Source organism: Terrapene carolina, unplaced genomic scaffold (genome assembly GCF_002925995.2).
Source record: "Terrapene carolina triunguis isolate 2854851 unplaced genomic scaffold, T_m_triunguis-2.0 Scaffold235, whole genome shotgun sequence".
NCBI classification, from domain to species: domain Eukaryota; kingdom Metazoa; phylum Chordata; order Testudines; family Emydidae; genus Terrapene; species Terrapene triunguis.
Window position 1 is genome coordinate 1,563,014 of NW_020664586.1, and position 13,139 is coordinate 1,576,152.

Below are 13,139 nucleotides of genomic sequence, written 5' to 3' on the forward strand. Positions count from 1 at the left end.
GGAGAAAGGTCAATGGCTACTGGGACATGGGCGCTGAGGTGACGCTCGTCCAGCCCGAGGTGGTGGCTCCAGATCGGGTGGTGCCTGATACCTACCTGACCCTGACGGGCATGAGCAGGACCCCATTCAAGGTGCTCGTGGCGAGGTACATCTGAAATGGGCCAAGGAGGGCCCCAAGGCATCATCATTTGCCCGCTGAGGTGTTGATGGAGGGTGACCTACAGGATTGGCCAAGCAACCCCCAGAATGCCCTATTCATGAGCCAGAGCCGGTGAGGAGCTCTACGCCATGACATCCAGGAGGGTACTTCACCGGAGGCTCAGGACACGACCCTGGTGGGGAGGGAGTGACCAGGGATAAAGCTCAGAGGGGCTGTGGCTTCAGACCCAGCCAGCGAGAGGGAGCAGGCCCCCATCCCTTCCCCAGCCGCTGAGTTCCAGGCCGAGTTGCAGAAAGATCCCTCCTTGCAGAAGCTAAGGGACCTGGCTGTCCTCAGTGTGGCACAGACCATGGGGAAGTGCTGCCAGGCAGTGATGAGCTGCCAAAATCTTAACAACCGGTTCCCTCCTCACCCCACGAGGGGGTCGTGGCCCGCCCCCCGGGACTCCTGCCCCATCCAACCCCCCGTGTTCCTTGACGCCCCCCTCCCGGGACCCCTGCCCCATCCACCCCCCTTCCCTGTCCCCTGACTGCCCCCCGCCACCCTATCCAACCCCTCCTCTCATTCCTAATGGCCCCCCGGGACCCCTGCCCCATCCAACCACCCCTTCTCTCTGTCCCCTGACTGCCCCTGGAACCCCTGCCCCTGACTGCCCCCTGCCACCCCATCCAACCCCCCCCTTCCTAACTACCCTCCCGGGACCCCTACCCCCATTCAACCCCCTTGTTCCCCACCCTCTGACCACCCCGACCCCTATCCACCTCCCCCACCCCCTCGAACTCCCCTGCCCTCTATCTAACACCCCCTCCCTTCTCCCTGCCCCCTTACCATGCTGCCTGGAGGTGGCGCTACAGCCGCGCCACTCAGCTGGAGCCGGGCCACGCCGCCGCCACCATGCACCACGTGGAGCACTGTTGGCTGGCGGCACTATAGCCGCGCCGCTCGGCTGGAGCCAGGCCACCCCGCTGCCTCGCAGCGCCTGGAGTACCAGGTCAGGCCGAGCTCGCAGCCCGCTGCCCAGAGCATGCGCCAGCGGCGGGGCGAGCTGAAACTGCGGGGGAGGGGGAACAGCCTGGGACTAGCCTCCCCGGACGGGAGCTCAGGGGCTGGGCAGGAGGGTCTCGTGGGCCACCGTAGTGGGTGCCCGCCCCGCCCCTAAGAGCCAGAGGGACCTGCCGGGGGGCGAGGTGGGGAGTCCCGGCGGTGCTTACCTGGGGCTGCTCCCGGGAAGCATCCGGCAGGTCCCTCTGGCTCCTGGGGGGGGGGGGTAGCATAGCTGGGGGGGAGCAGGGGGTTACCTGCCGTGGCGCGAGCGGCCCTCCTCGTGCCCCCCCGCCCCAGCTCACCTCCACTCCGTCTCCGAGTCCTTGGGCGCGAAACCGCTGCTTGCTTCTTAGCCCTCCCAGGCTTCCCGTGCGAACAGCTGATTCGTGGGAAGCTGGGGGAGGGGTGCAGGAGAAGCGGGGCGGAGCATTCAGGGGAGGAGGAGGAAGTAGAGGCGGAGTGGAGGTGAGCTGGGGCCAGGGGCGGGGCGGGGAGCTGCCAGAGCTCACGGAGTTGGCGCCTAAGACGCCACTTTAAATTTAAAAGCCCTTTTAGAACCGGTTGGACAACTGGTTCTAAAAAGGCTTCTAAATTTAACAACCGGTTCCTGCGAACCAGTGCGAACCGGTTCCAGCTCATCACTGCTGCCAGGAGAGGTTCCTGTGGGGATTCCTGTATCGGGAATGGGCTCCCCCAGGGGAAGTGGAGTCATGGGGGATCAGGAAGCAGTTGGTGGTTCCCCAGAAGTATCGCCGCAGGCTACTGTACCTGGCCTATGACATCCCTCTCTCAGGACACCAGGGAATCCGGCGTACCAGGCAGAAACTGCTACAGAATTTTTACTGGCCTGGAGTCTTTAGTACTGTCCAATAGTATTGCAGATCCTGTGACCCCTGTCAGAGGGTGGGGAAGGCCCGGGACAAGGGGAAAGCGGCTTTGAGACCTTTGCCCATCATAGAGGAGGCTTTTCAGAAGGTAGCTGTGGACATAGTTGGGCCTCTCAGCAAGATGACCCAGTTGGGGAAGAAATACATTCTGATGGTGGTAGATTTTGCTACCCATTACCCCAAGGCAGTGGCCTTGTCTTCTATCAAAGCAGACACAGTGGCAGATGCGCTGCTGACCATTTTCAGCCGAGGAGTTTCCCCAAGGAAGTCTTGACAGACCAGGGATCCAACTTCATGTCAGCCCTGCTCTGTGCTTGTGGGAAAAATGTGGGGTCTGGCACATCTGAGCCTCAGCATATCACCCCCAGTCCAGTGGGCTGGTGGAGAGGTTCAATGGAACTCTAAAGATGATGCTGAAAACCTTTATGAACCAGCACCCACAAGATTGGAACAAGTATTTACCTCACCTGCTGTTCGCGTACAGGGAAGTGCCCCAGGAGTCTAAAGGGTTTTCGCCTTTTGAACTGTTATACAGAAGTAGGATAAGAAGGCCCCTGTACCTGATGAGAGACGAATGGAAGGGGAAGGCCACTCCTGATGAAGAATCAGTGGTAGAGTATGTCTTGACCTTCCAAGAAAGACTTGCAGAGCTCATGGGCTATGCCAAGGAGAATCTGGCCAGAGCCTAGAGGAATCAGAAGGTCTGGTATGACTGCATGGCGCGGGCCTGCACCTATGCCCCTGGGGACTAGGTGATGGTTCTCATCCCCGTGAGAAAAAACAAACTACAAGCCACCTGGGAAGGCCCTTTCAAGGCTGTAAAGCAACTAAATGAGGTAAACTATGTGGTGGAACTGTCTAACCGGGCACCCTGCCACCGGGTGTACCATATTAATATGATGAAGTCATATTATGACAGGGGAATGTGGTGTTGGCCATGTGTAGGCATTGGGAGGAGCAGGGAGATGACCCTTTAGTAGATCTATTCCCTGAGACAGGAGCTGGCTCCTCCCTGAAAACAATTCCCCTCTCTGATCAGCTAACACCTGCCCAGCAAGCTGAGATCAGAGGGGTGCTGCATTTATACCAACAGCTGTTTTCCAACCAGCCTGGACTCACTAATCTGACTGTCCACCGGGTGGAGACAGGATCGCATCCTCCTATAAGATGCTCCCCCTTCCGAGTCACAGGGAAAACTGCTCAGTACATGGAAAGAGAGGTCAGTCACATACTGACTTTGGGGGTTATCCAGCCATCTTCCAGCCCTTGGGCCTCTCCTGTGGTGTTGGTCCCCAAAAAGGACAGGTTGATCTGGTTCTGTGTAGCTATTGGAAGCTTAATGCCATCACTGTGTCTGATGCCTACCCCATGCCCAGGCCTTACGAGCTCCTAGACAAGCTGGGAGGAGCTCATTACCTTACTACCATGGATCTTACAAAGGGCTACTGGCAAGTGCCACTGGATGCAGATGCCAGGCTGACATCTGCCTTTTTAACCCTTCTGGGACTCTGAGTTCCTGGCCCTGCCTTTCAGCCTCAAGGGGGCGCCTGCTATCTTCCAGCGCCTGGTGGATCAGCTACGGAGGGGGATGGAGAGTTTTTCCATGGCGTACATTGATGACATCTGTGTCTTTAGCCAGACCTGGAAGGACCATGTGTCCCAGGTTAAACAAGTGCTGGACTGACTCCAGGAGGCTGGGCTGGCTATAAAAGCTGAAAAGTGCAAGGTGGGGATGGCCGAAGTATCTTACCTCAGCCACCGGGTGGGGAGCGGCTGCCTAAAGCCAGAACCAGCCAAGGTGGAGGCGATCAGGGACTGGCCCGCTCCCCAAACCAAAAAGCACGTCCAGGATGTTATTGGGATGGCGGGGTATTATCAAAGATTTGTGCCACACTTTAGCTCCATCCCTGAGCTATGCAAGAAGGGAAAGCCAGACAAAGTGGTCTGGACTGAGCAGTGCCAGAAGGCTCTCTGTGCGCTGAAGGAAGCTCTGGTCAGTGGCCCAGTTCTGATAAACTCAGACTTTGACAAGCCCTTTATGGTGTTCACGGACGCCTCAGACCCGGGTCTGGGTGCGGTGTTAATGCAGGTTGATGAAAAGGGGGAGACACATCCCATTGTGTACTTGAGCAAGAAGTTGTTACCTCGGGAGCAAAACTACGTGGCCATAGAGAAGTAATGCCTGGCTATGGTATGGGCCCTTAAGAAACTGCAGCCATATCTATTTGACCACGCTCCCCTGACCTGGCTACAGCAGATGAAAGGAGCAATGCCAAGCTCCTGAGTGGAGCCTGCTCCTCCAGGATTACGATATGGAGGTGGTCCATATGAAGAGGAGTGCCAACGTGATAGATGATGCGTTGTTCCGGAGAGGGGGGCCTGAACTTCCCCAGGTCACTGGTTAGAGTGGTCCCACTCAGTTCAGTCTTGAAGGGGGGGAGAGATGTGACGGAGTAGGGAGTATTAACCTTGTAATGTTGCATGGGAGTTTTACTAGTTTACTGTCTTCTGCTAAGATGGGGCGTGCCTCCGTTTCCCTGGGGTACTGCACCAATACTAGATGGTGATGGGCAATAAGGGTGTGACTTCACTGAGGGATGATACTTGACGGCCAGCACTTAAACGATGGCGGCTGCCCTTCCTAACCTGAGCCCAGGAGGGGGTTGGTGGCAGGTGACACCTTCTGCCGGGGAAACTGGACAAAGGCTGGAGGAGGGGCCGGGGGTGTGGCTGGGTGAGGCAACAGGAAGGGGTTTCAGTTTGGAACTGGCTGCGGAGACAGCGGTAGGCCCAGAACCTGGGTCTGGGCTTCCCACCCTTTAAGAGGGACCTGACTGAGGGGTCCTGTTTTTTGTACCTACAAGCTCTGTTTTAGACTGTGTTCCTGTCCTCTAATAAACATTTTGTTTCACTGGCTAGCTGAGAGTCATGGTGAATTGCAGGAAGTAGGAGGGGGGTGCAGGGCCCTGACTTCCCCACACTCCATGACAAGGAGGTATAGGTCAAAATGAGCAGTGTGCTCCAGGGGATAAGGGGGATCCGGGGAGTATAGGGCACGATGGGCAATGTGTTCCTGGGGGGAGGGGGAGCCAGGGGTGTAGGGTACGATGGGCAGTGTGTTCTAGGGGGGAGGGGGAGCGGGGAGTATAGGACACGATGGGAAGTGTGTTCCTGGGGGAGGGGAAGCGGGAGCCTGGGGGTTTAGGGCACGATGGGCAGTGTGTTCAGGGGGGTAGCGGGGAGCAGGAGGTATAGGGCCCGATGGGCACTGTGTTCCAGAGGGAAGGGGAAGCAAGGAGTATAGGGCACAATGGGCAGTGTGTTCCAGAGGGTAAGGGGACCCAGGGGGTAAAGGGCCTGATGGGCAGTGTGTTTCAGAGGGGTGGGGGGAGCTGGGGGCTGATAGGGCACGATGGGCAGTGTGTTGCATTGGGGAGTGGGAGCCGGGGGGAGGGATAGGGCACAATGGGCAGTGTGTTCCAGGGGAGTGGGGGGAGCTGGGGAGGGGGATAGGGCACGATGGGCAGTGTGTTTGGTGGCGGGTTAGCCGGGAGGCATAGTGCACGATAGGCAATGTGTTCTGGGGTGGAGGGGTAACTGAGGGGTATAGAGCAGGACAGGCTGTGTGTTCCGGGAGGCAGGGTGGAGCTGGGGGGTATAGGGAAAGATGGGCAGTGTATTCCCAGGGGGGAGGGGGAGCAGGGGGTATAAGGAACGATGGTCACTTTGTTCCAGGGTGGAGGGGGAGCTGTGGGTGTAGGGTACTATGGGTAGTGTGTTCTGGGGGCGGAGATCCAGGAGGTATAGAGTACGATGGGCAGTGTTTTCCGTGGTGGAGGGGGAGCTGGTGGGTATAGGGAATGATGGGCAGTGACCCCGGGGGTGCTCCCTGGGAACGTCCCCACCAATGGATGCACCTGTTCAGTGCCCATGGAGCTCAGATCTGGTGCACATGCCCATCTCGGTCTGCCCATGGTGCAGACCCCATGATTTCTGTCACTCAGCGTGGGTAGCCCCAGTGGGTTTCCCCTCTGTGAGGCTGGCAGGCAGCATCTAGCGAGGAAGCCCGCTCCGTGCCTGTTGTCCTGTAAGCAGCGTTTATAGAGGGGCTTTCCCGTACCCATGCCTCTTGCGCCCTGTGCCCGCCCAGCTTGCCCGCTCAGAAGCAGTGCCGGTGGACTACAAAGGGTCCTTTCTCATTGTAGGCCAGGCGGCTGATCCAGACGTTCTGGAAGGCGTTAAGTGATGCCATGATGGAGCCACCCAGCCATGCCGAGTAGCTGCGGTGGGGGGAAGCCAGGATGCCCACTGGCCTCTTGCCCACTGTCTCCATCCTGAGCAGCTCCTTCTTGATCCTCTCGGAGAAGCCGCGGAGCATGGTGGTTCCCCCAGCCAGCAGCATGTTGGCCAGCAGCTCTGCCTGGTGCTCCGGCTTGCACTTCCTGATGCTGTTCATGGTATGGATGTGAATGCCCACCTCAGGGAAGCCCAGGACGGAGGGGGTAAAAAGTGCCTCAGGGCAGCGGAAGCGCTCACTGCCGATGGAGATGACCTGCTTGTCGGGAAGGGTGAAGTCCATGAGGTATTTCTTCTCGTCCCCATTCAGCTCAGTCTGGAAGTCCTCGGGGATGTAGCAGCACTGCTCCTTGATCTTGCACACCAGCTCCAGCTCCTCCTCCTGGAAGGGGTTCCCACACTCCCCCATCAGTTTGGCTAGGTAACGTGTCAGCCTGCTGCCTGCCATGTCCAGCCGGTAGGTGGCGTGAGGCAGGATGCAGCCATCGTGGACAGGGGCGGTGTACGAGGTCCCATAGCCAGAGCCAATCACTAGCCCATTGGTGCGCCCGTAGGAATATACCGAGAGCAGGGACTCGTGGGCCACAAGCATCGCCGGCACCTCGAAGCTCTCGAACAGCAACTCAGCCATCTTCTCCCGGTTGGTGGTCGGAGAGAGGGGGGCATCTGTGACCAGCACGGCCAGCTCCTCGGGGCACACACTGAGCTCTGTGTAGAAGATGTGGTGCCATAACATCTCCAGGGCGTCCCAGTCGGTCACCACACCATGGGTCATCACCATGTTCGTGATCACCTCCGAGCTCCTGCGTGGGATGCTTTCCCCAATGTAATAAAGGGGGCTGTCCTTGGTCCTGATCTTGGGAACACCTACGCAGCTCGGCAGGATGGACCGCGGTTTCTCGTCCCCGGCCAGCCCACTCTTGGTGTAGCCGGTGCCAGTGTCTATTACCACAGCACAGTAGTTCTTGTACTTCTCTGAGGCGAGGTCCCTGATGCTAGACCCATGGCCAGCAGGACCGTGACTCTTAGGCTTCTTCCGCTGGCTCATTTCAGCAGGGCTTGCCACACGCTCTTCCTATGAATCCTACCTGAAGTCCCAAGAGCCAGCCCCAGGTGCTGGGTGACAGAAGAACCCAGGAAAAAGCTAGGGAGGGCTGTGTTGCCATAGCAACGCCCTGCATCACAGGCAGAGAGCAATGACATCATAGTGCCAGGGAGAAGGGGGAGCCGCTCACAGAGGCTCTTGGGAAGGTGCTGAGGGTAAGATCCTGCTCAGGTTGAGGCCAACATGGATTCTGCTGTCGAATTCTGTGGGATATGGGTCCTGGCCTACACAGAGACATGTGACTTGTCAGGGAGAGCAGCTGAACAATGACTGCACATCGGAGACACGCACAGTACCCTGTAGCCAGTGGGGATTCCTCTGACCCAGGGCGCTGCATTGCTGCCAGTGCATGGCAATTTGTCCCCAAGTCTGTCTGTCTATCTATCTGCCCACTGCCATATATGTCTGTCCACCCATTGCCCTGCATGTCCCTCCATCTGTCTGTCTGTTCAGTGCCCATCGTTATTTAGCTGTTAAGGCTTGAACAGAGATTGGCCCTGGTTTGAGGTATGTTTACTGAGAATATTCTTGTATTTGCTCATAGTTAACATGGAGATCTAAGAAAATAATCTGCTACCAATTCCCTGATCTGTGAGATCTCTGCTCCTGCCATCTCGCCGGCCAGTGGCAATCTCCTTATTCTCATCTAGTCAGGAAAAATCTGCTGGAATTTTGTACCCCAGGGCGTGACTGTGGGCGAGCGAGCTGTGCTGTGCTTGGGCAGAGAAGCAGTCACAGTCCACAGCTAGCTGCTCCTTTGGCTCCTGCTGTCTGTTTGAGTCCATCCCCTCTCAAAGCTGGTACCCTCACCCCCTGATTCCTCCCCTCTCAGACCGGTCGCGGAGCACAGACCCTTGTGCACCAACCATGGCCTCAGCAGGCCTGGCTGGAGCTGGCTGCTCGGCAAAACTTCCCTCAGCTACCCAAAGCACCCTTTTCAGCCATAGTATTAGAGAACCTCACCAGTAGGACATAGTGCACAAAAAAGCAAAATAGGATGATAAAGCAACACCAAGCTTGTCTGTCTTCCCTGCAGCTTCCCAGCCCAGCTTCTTCAGCCACTGGAGCAATTCCCAGCCAGAGGGCTGAGCCCAGCCTGGTGGAGGCGAGGGGGGTCAAAGAAATTGACCCCCGCATGTCTCTTGGTGAATGGTGCTGTCTCCCTTCTATTGGTATTAACCCCTTGTAACCACAGAGTCAATAACAGAGTAACCATCAAACATATGCTAGTGTAATACAGACCTCTCCCCTGGCTATCTCGGAAACCATGGGGAATGGGTGCTGGTCTCTGATTGGATGAGTGTGCTGCTGCTTCTAGGGCACGGGCATTGCACCAGGGTTTCTATGAGCAATCACGTGTGTGACTCTGAAATTCACTTTTCACCAATGCCCTGGCAGTGCAGCTTGATTCTCACGCATGTATGTGGGGAGCAGATGGGGTGGGAGTGAATCCATTTCTCCCATGTGTAGCCGAAGCTGGAACACACAAGCCTGGGGCATGCAGCTCAAACCCAGCTGCAGGGGGTTTTACAATACAATACAAAGCAGGGAGGGAGTGTGTCTAGGGGTTAGAGCAACAGGATACCAGCCATGGAGCAGCAAATAGCAGGGATAGACCTTGTCAGGGTATACCCCCCAAATCTGAACTCTGGGGTACATGAAAGACGCCCTAAGCTTATCTCCTACCAGCTTAGGTTAAAACTCTTCCAAGGCACAGTCTTCTGCCTTGGACAGATATTGCTGCCACCAGCAAGTGATTTTCACAAATATTCAGGGAAGGGTCACTTGGAATCCCTATCCCCCCAAAATATCCCCCCAAGCCTCTTCACCTCCTTTCCTGGGGAGGCTTGAGAATAAAATACCAACCAGTTGCCTTAGCAATGTGAGCACCTTGTCTAAGGACTTTGGACTCAAAGGATTCCTTAAAAAAATACATTTTATTAAAAAAGAAAGAAACATCTGAAAATTCAGGCTTTAGGGACTAAACACCAAAAATAACTTTTTTGGGGTTCAGCTTAAAGGTTACAAGCAAAACAAAAGCACCTGGGGTTAGCACAGAGGAATCCACAAACCAAAACAACCAACAGGGTTCCTAATTGCATCTGTCTTAACTTTTCCTGTGCTACTTACATATCTGGAGTTCCAAATGAGGAGTTTCTAGGTATGAAGCTGATGATTTCCCATACCTGGCTTAAAGCTTACAGCTTGTCGCTGCCTTCCCCTCTCTCCAGCCTGAGAGGCAAAGAAACCCCACCCCCACCACACACCCAGCAGTTTTTCCAATTTGAAAGGGTACAGCCTTCCTATTGGTTCCCCTGGTCAGGTGCCAACTCAGGTTAAGATTCTCTTAACCCTTTACAGTTAAGGCAATTAGGGTACAGCTGCTAAGGAGGATTCTATAGCTACTGACTGGCTGGGTGTCCATAAAAGGGAGCTACCCCGCTTCATTTATCACAGACCTCAACACCCATCCAACTTTAAGCCATCAAGGAGCTCACTACTGACACCTGTTGGTGAATAGAGAGAAGAGTGGCCCAGAGCTCCAGGTGGATGGGGGCCTGTAGGGCAGAGGGCTCTCTGCTAGCATCTGTTGGTTAGCAAGGAGAACTGACTGGATGGGCCAGGCCTTATCTGCATTTCAGTGATGTGCCTGTTTGGGGCATTTTGGTTACAAATACAGTTAAGGTTTGAGTTTGGGAGCAATAAAATGCTATTGACCCTGTTGGGAAATGAAAGGACAAGAGAACTGCACCAAAAGTGCTTGGGAGTAGGGGTCACCCTGACCAAGGCTGCAGTCAGACACAGTTCATAGCTCTGTGGATTCCCAGCCCAGAACTGACCATTGTGCTCATCTCATCTGACCCCCTGGATAACGCAGGCTGGAGAACATCCCCACAATCATTCCCAGAGCAGAGCTTTTAGACAAACGTCCATGTTAGAGGGCTTTCCCTTAACCCCTGACCTGGTTCTTGTCACACAGATGGAAAGCAGAAGACCAGAAGTCTGAGGTGCAGGCAATGCAATGTTTATTGGGGTTAGTTCCAAGCAAGCATATCCATAGCTCTACATGCCAGCAGAGTCTGTTTCCCAGTGTTCCATTCCAGCTTGGACGCCACAGAGCATTTACCCCATGTCCCCCTTCCCAGCTCTGACACCGCAGAGCCTTGCCTGTGTCCCCGTTCCCCATTCCCATTCCCTATTCCCATGTCCTCCTTCTTAGCAGGCCCAAATATACCTGCAATGCATGCCCACAGTCTCACCCCTTACAACTTATGGTCATGTTCTGTTTTGGGGGGATTGTGGGTCTTCGTCTCACCTCTTTTGTACCCCATGGGAGGGGTAAGGAGTGAGGTTGTGCTACCATCAGAGACAGGCATTTCTTTGGCTTTTAGTGTTTTATATCTTCCCTCCAAACCTCTTTGCCCCTCCCAACTGGTTGCTTGACCTTGCCTTGAGATAGGGGTTGAGGCAATCTTAAAGTGTGCTCATATATTACACTCCCACCATGCCCTGTAACACTTTAACTGCTCTTATCTGTTCCCATTGTACTAACAAACCCATCTGACTAGGCAGAAGCAACATACACAGTCTTTGTCCTTTGTTTACACATATTAGTATAAGAGTATTAAAGGTCAAACCCAAAGGTCAAGCTAATAAACAGGCTTATATACTTTAAGATTTTGTCTTTCAAATGATCAGGGATGAAGAATCCACCATGACCCTGGGTAAATGGTTCCAATGGTTAATTACTCTCACTGTTAAGAATTTACACCTTATTTCCAGTCTGAATTTGTCCTGGTTCAACTTCCAGCCATTGGATCGTGTTAGACCTTTCTCTGCTAGATGAAGAGCCCATTGTTAAATATTTGTTCCCCATGTAGCTACATATAGAATTTGATCAAGTCACCCCTTAACCTTCTTTTTGTTAAGATAAATAGATCAAGCTCCTTGAGTCTGTCACTATAAGGCAGATTTTCAAATCTTTTAATCATTCTTGTGGCTTTTCCCTGATCCCACTCCAATTTTATCATTCTTGAATTGTGGGCACCAGAACCAGATTCCAGCACCAGTGCCCAATTCAGAGGTAAAACAACCTCTCTGCTCCTACTTGAGATTCCCCTGTTTGCACATCTCAGGACACATTAGCTCTTTGGGCCACAGCATCACACTGGGAGCTCAAGTTCAGCTGATTATCCGCCATGACCCCCAAATCTTTTGCAGTCACTGTTTCCCAGGATAGAGTCCCCCACCTGTATGTACAGCCTTTTCTTTGTTCCTAGATGTGTACATTTACATTTAGCTGTATTAAAACACAAGTTGCTTGCTTGCGCCTAGCTTACCAAGCTCTCCAGATCGCTCTATATCAGTGACCCGTCCTCTTCAGTATTTATCACTCCCCCAGGTTTTGTTTCAGCTGCACACTTATCAGTGATGATTTAATATTTTCTTCCAGGTCAACAACAACATTAAATAATGTAGGGCCAAGAACCAGTTCCCGTGGGAGCCTGCTAGAAACACACCTGCTCAATGAGGATTCTCCATTGACAATTACATGTTAAGACCTATCAGTCCACCAGTTGTTGGTCCATGTAACGTGTGCTGTGTTAGGGCTGGGAAGGGAGCCTGTACAGAGCTAGAGGCAGAGGTTTTATTCTCTTGCTGCAGGCATATCTTTGGTGGTAAGGACTTTGTTAAGGGTTCTATGGACCACTGGTCTGTATGAAAAGACTTAGCATATAGCTAGTTTCCAGCAAGTGGGTGGCTTTGAGCAGACAGCAAAGTGAAGTGGTGCTAAGGTAGGGGATATGGGCTAAAGGCCCAGATAGCAGCAGCTGCCTACCTGAGGGATTCTGGTGGGAGCAAAACTGGCATCACCTCAGCTGGCTGTAAGGAGCTGGCTGCAGAGCCTGGAACAGTTGATGTTCCCACAGTGCCACCAGGAGGCTATGCAGTGCTGCATACAGGGACCATTGTGGAGAGTAGGCACTGCAGGAAGTATTGCCCAAAGGATCAGAGTGACAGCACCCTGCAGCCCTCTGATTGGCCAAGCACACTATTTAACACTGGCGAGCGGTCCAGGACATTTTCTGCTCAACTCACACAGACTTGGGGCCTGCTGTGACTCCAGATAGGGTGACCAGATGTCCCGATTTTATAGGAACAGTCCCAATTTTGGGGTCTTTTTCTTATATAGGCTCCTATTACTCCCCACCCCCTGTCCTGATTTTTCACACTTGCTGTCTGGTCACCCTAACTCCAAACCTCACCTTGCCTCCTGACTCCAGCCTGGTCCTACCTCTGATCTCCAAGCCCAGCCCGACTATGACTCTTGCGTATTGAACCCAGCTGGAGAGATTCCTCTGACCATTGTCTTTGACATGTGGAGTCCAGCCCATCTGTGACCACTGGCCAGACTACCTACACCCCAGTCCTTTACACCGGGTCAGGTGGCCAAACCCCCGGAGGAGCCCAGGCAGCACTGACCTGTCAGAACCCTTCAACTCCACCAATCCTGGACAGTAAGCTGTGAGTAGGGAGCCAGGGAGGAGGGGAATGGCTGGAACACACCAGCTGCTCCCAACTGCCAGAGGACTTGGGGGGGAGTGGAAGCCTTACCTAATAGATATTGTGACATTATTAATTACTG

General features: G+C 54.2%; 1 protein-coding gene across 1 annotated transcript; it reads right to left on the reverse strand.

The window, feature by feature from the left end:
• Window positions 1-6,250: 6,250 nt before the first annotated feature.
• On the reverse strand, window positions 6,251-7,435 carry LOC112102416 (actin-like). Its single transcript, XM_024193700.1, has one exon. The coding sequence runs from the start codon at window positions 7,433-7,435 to the stop codon at window positions 6,251-6,253; it is 1,185 nt and encodes a 394-aa protein (XP_024049468.1).
• Window positions 7,436-13,139: the final 5,704 nt, after the last annotated feature.

Bases quoted from the DNA above. Each gene is read 5' to 3' on its own strand.
- LOC112102416 (XM_024193700.1), bottom strand. From the start codon at position 7,435: ATGAGCCAGCGGAAGAAGCCTAAGAGTCACGGTCCTGCTGGCCATGGG.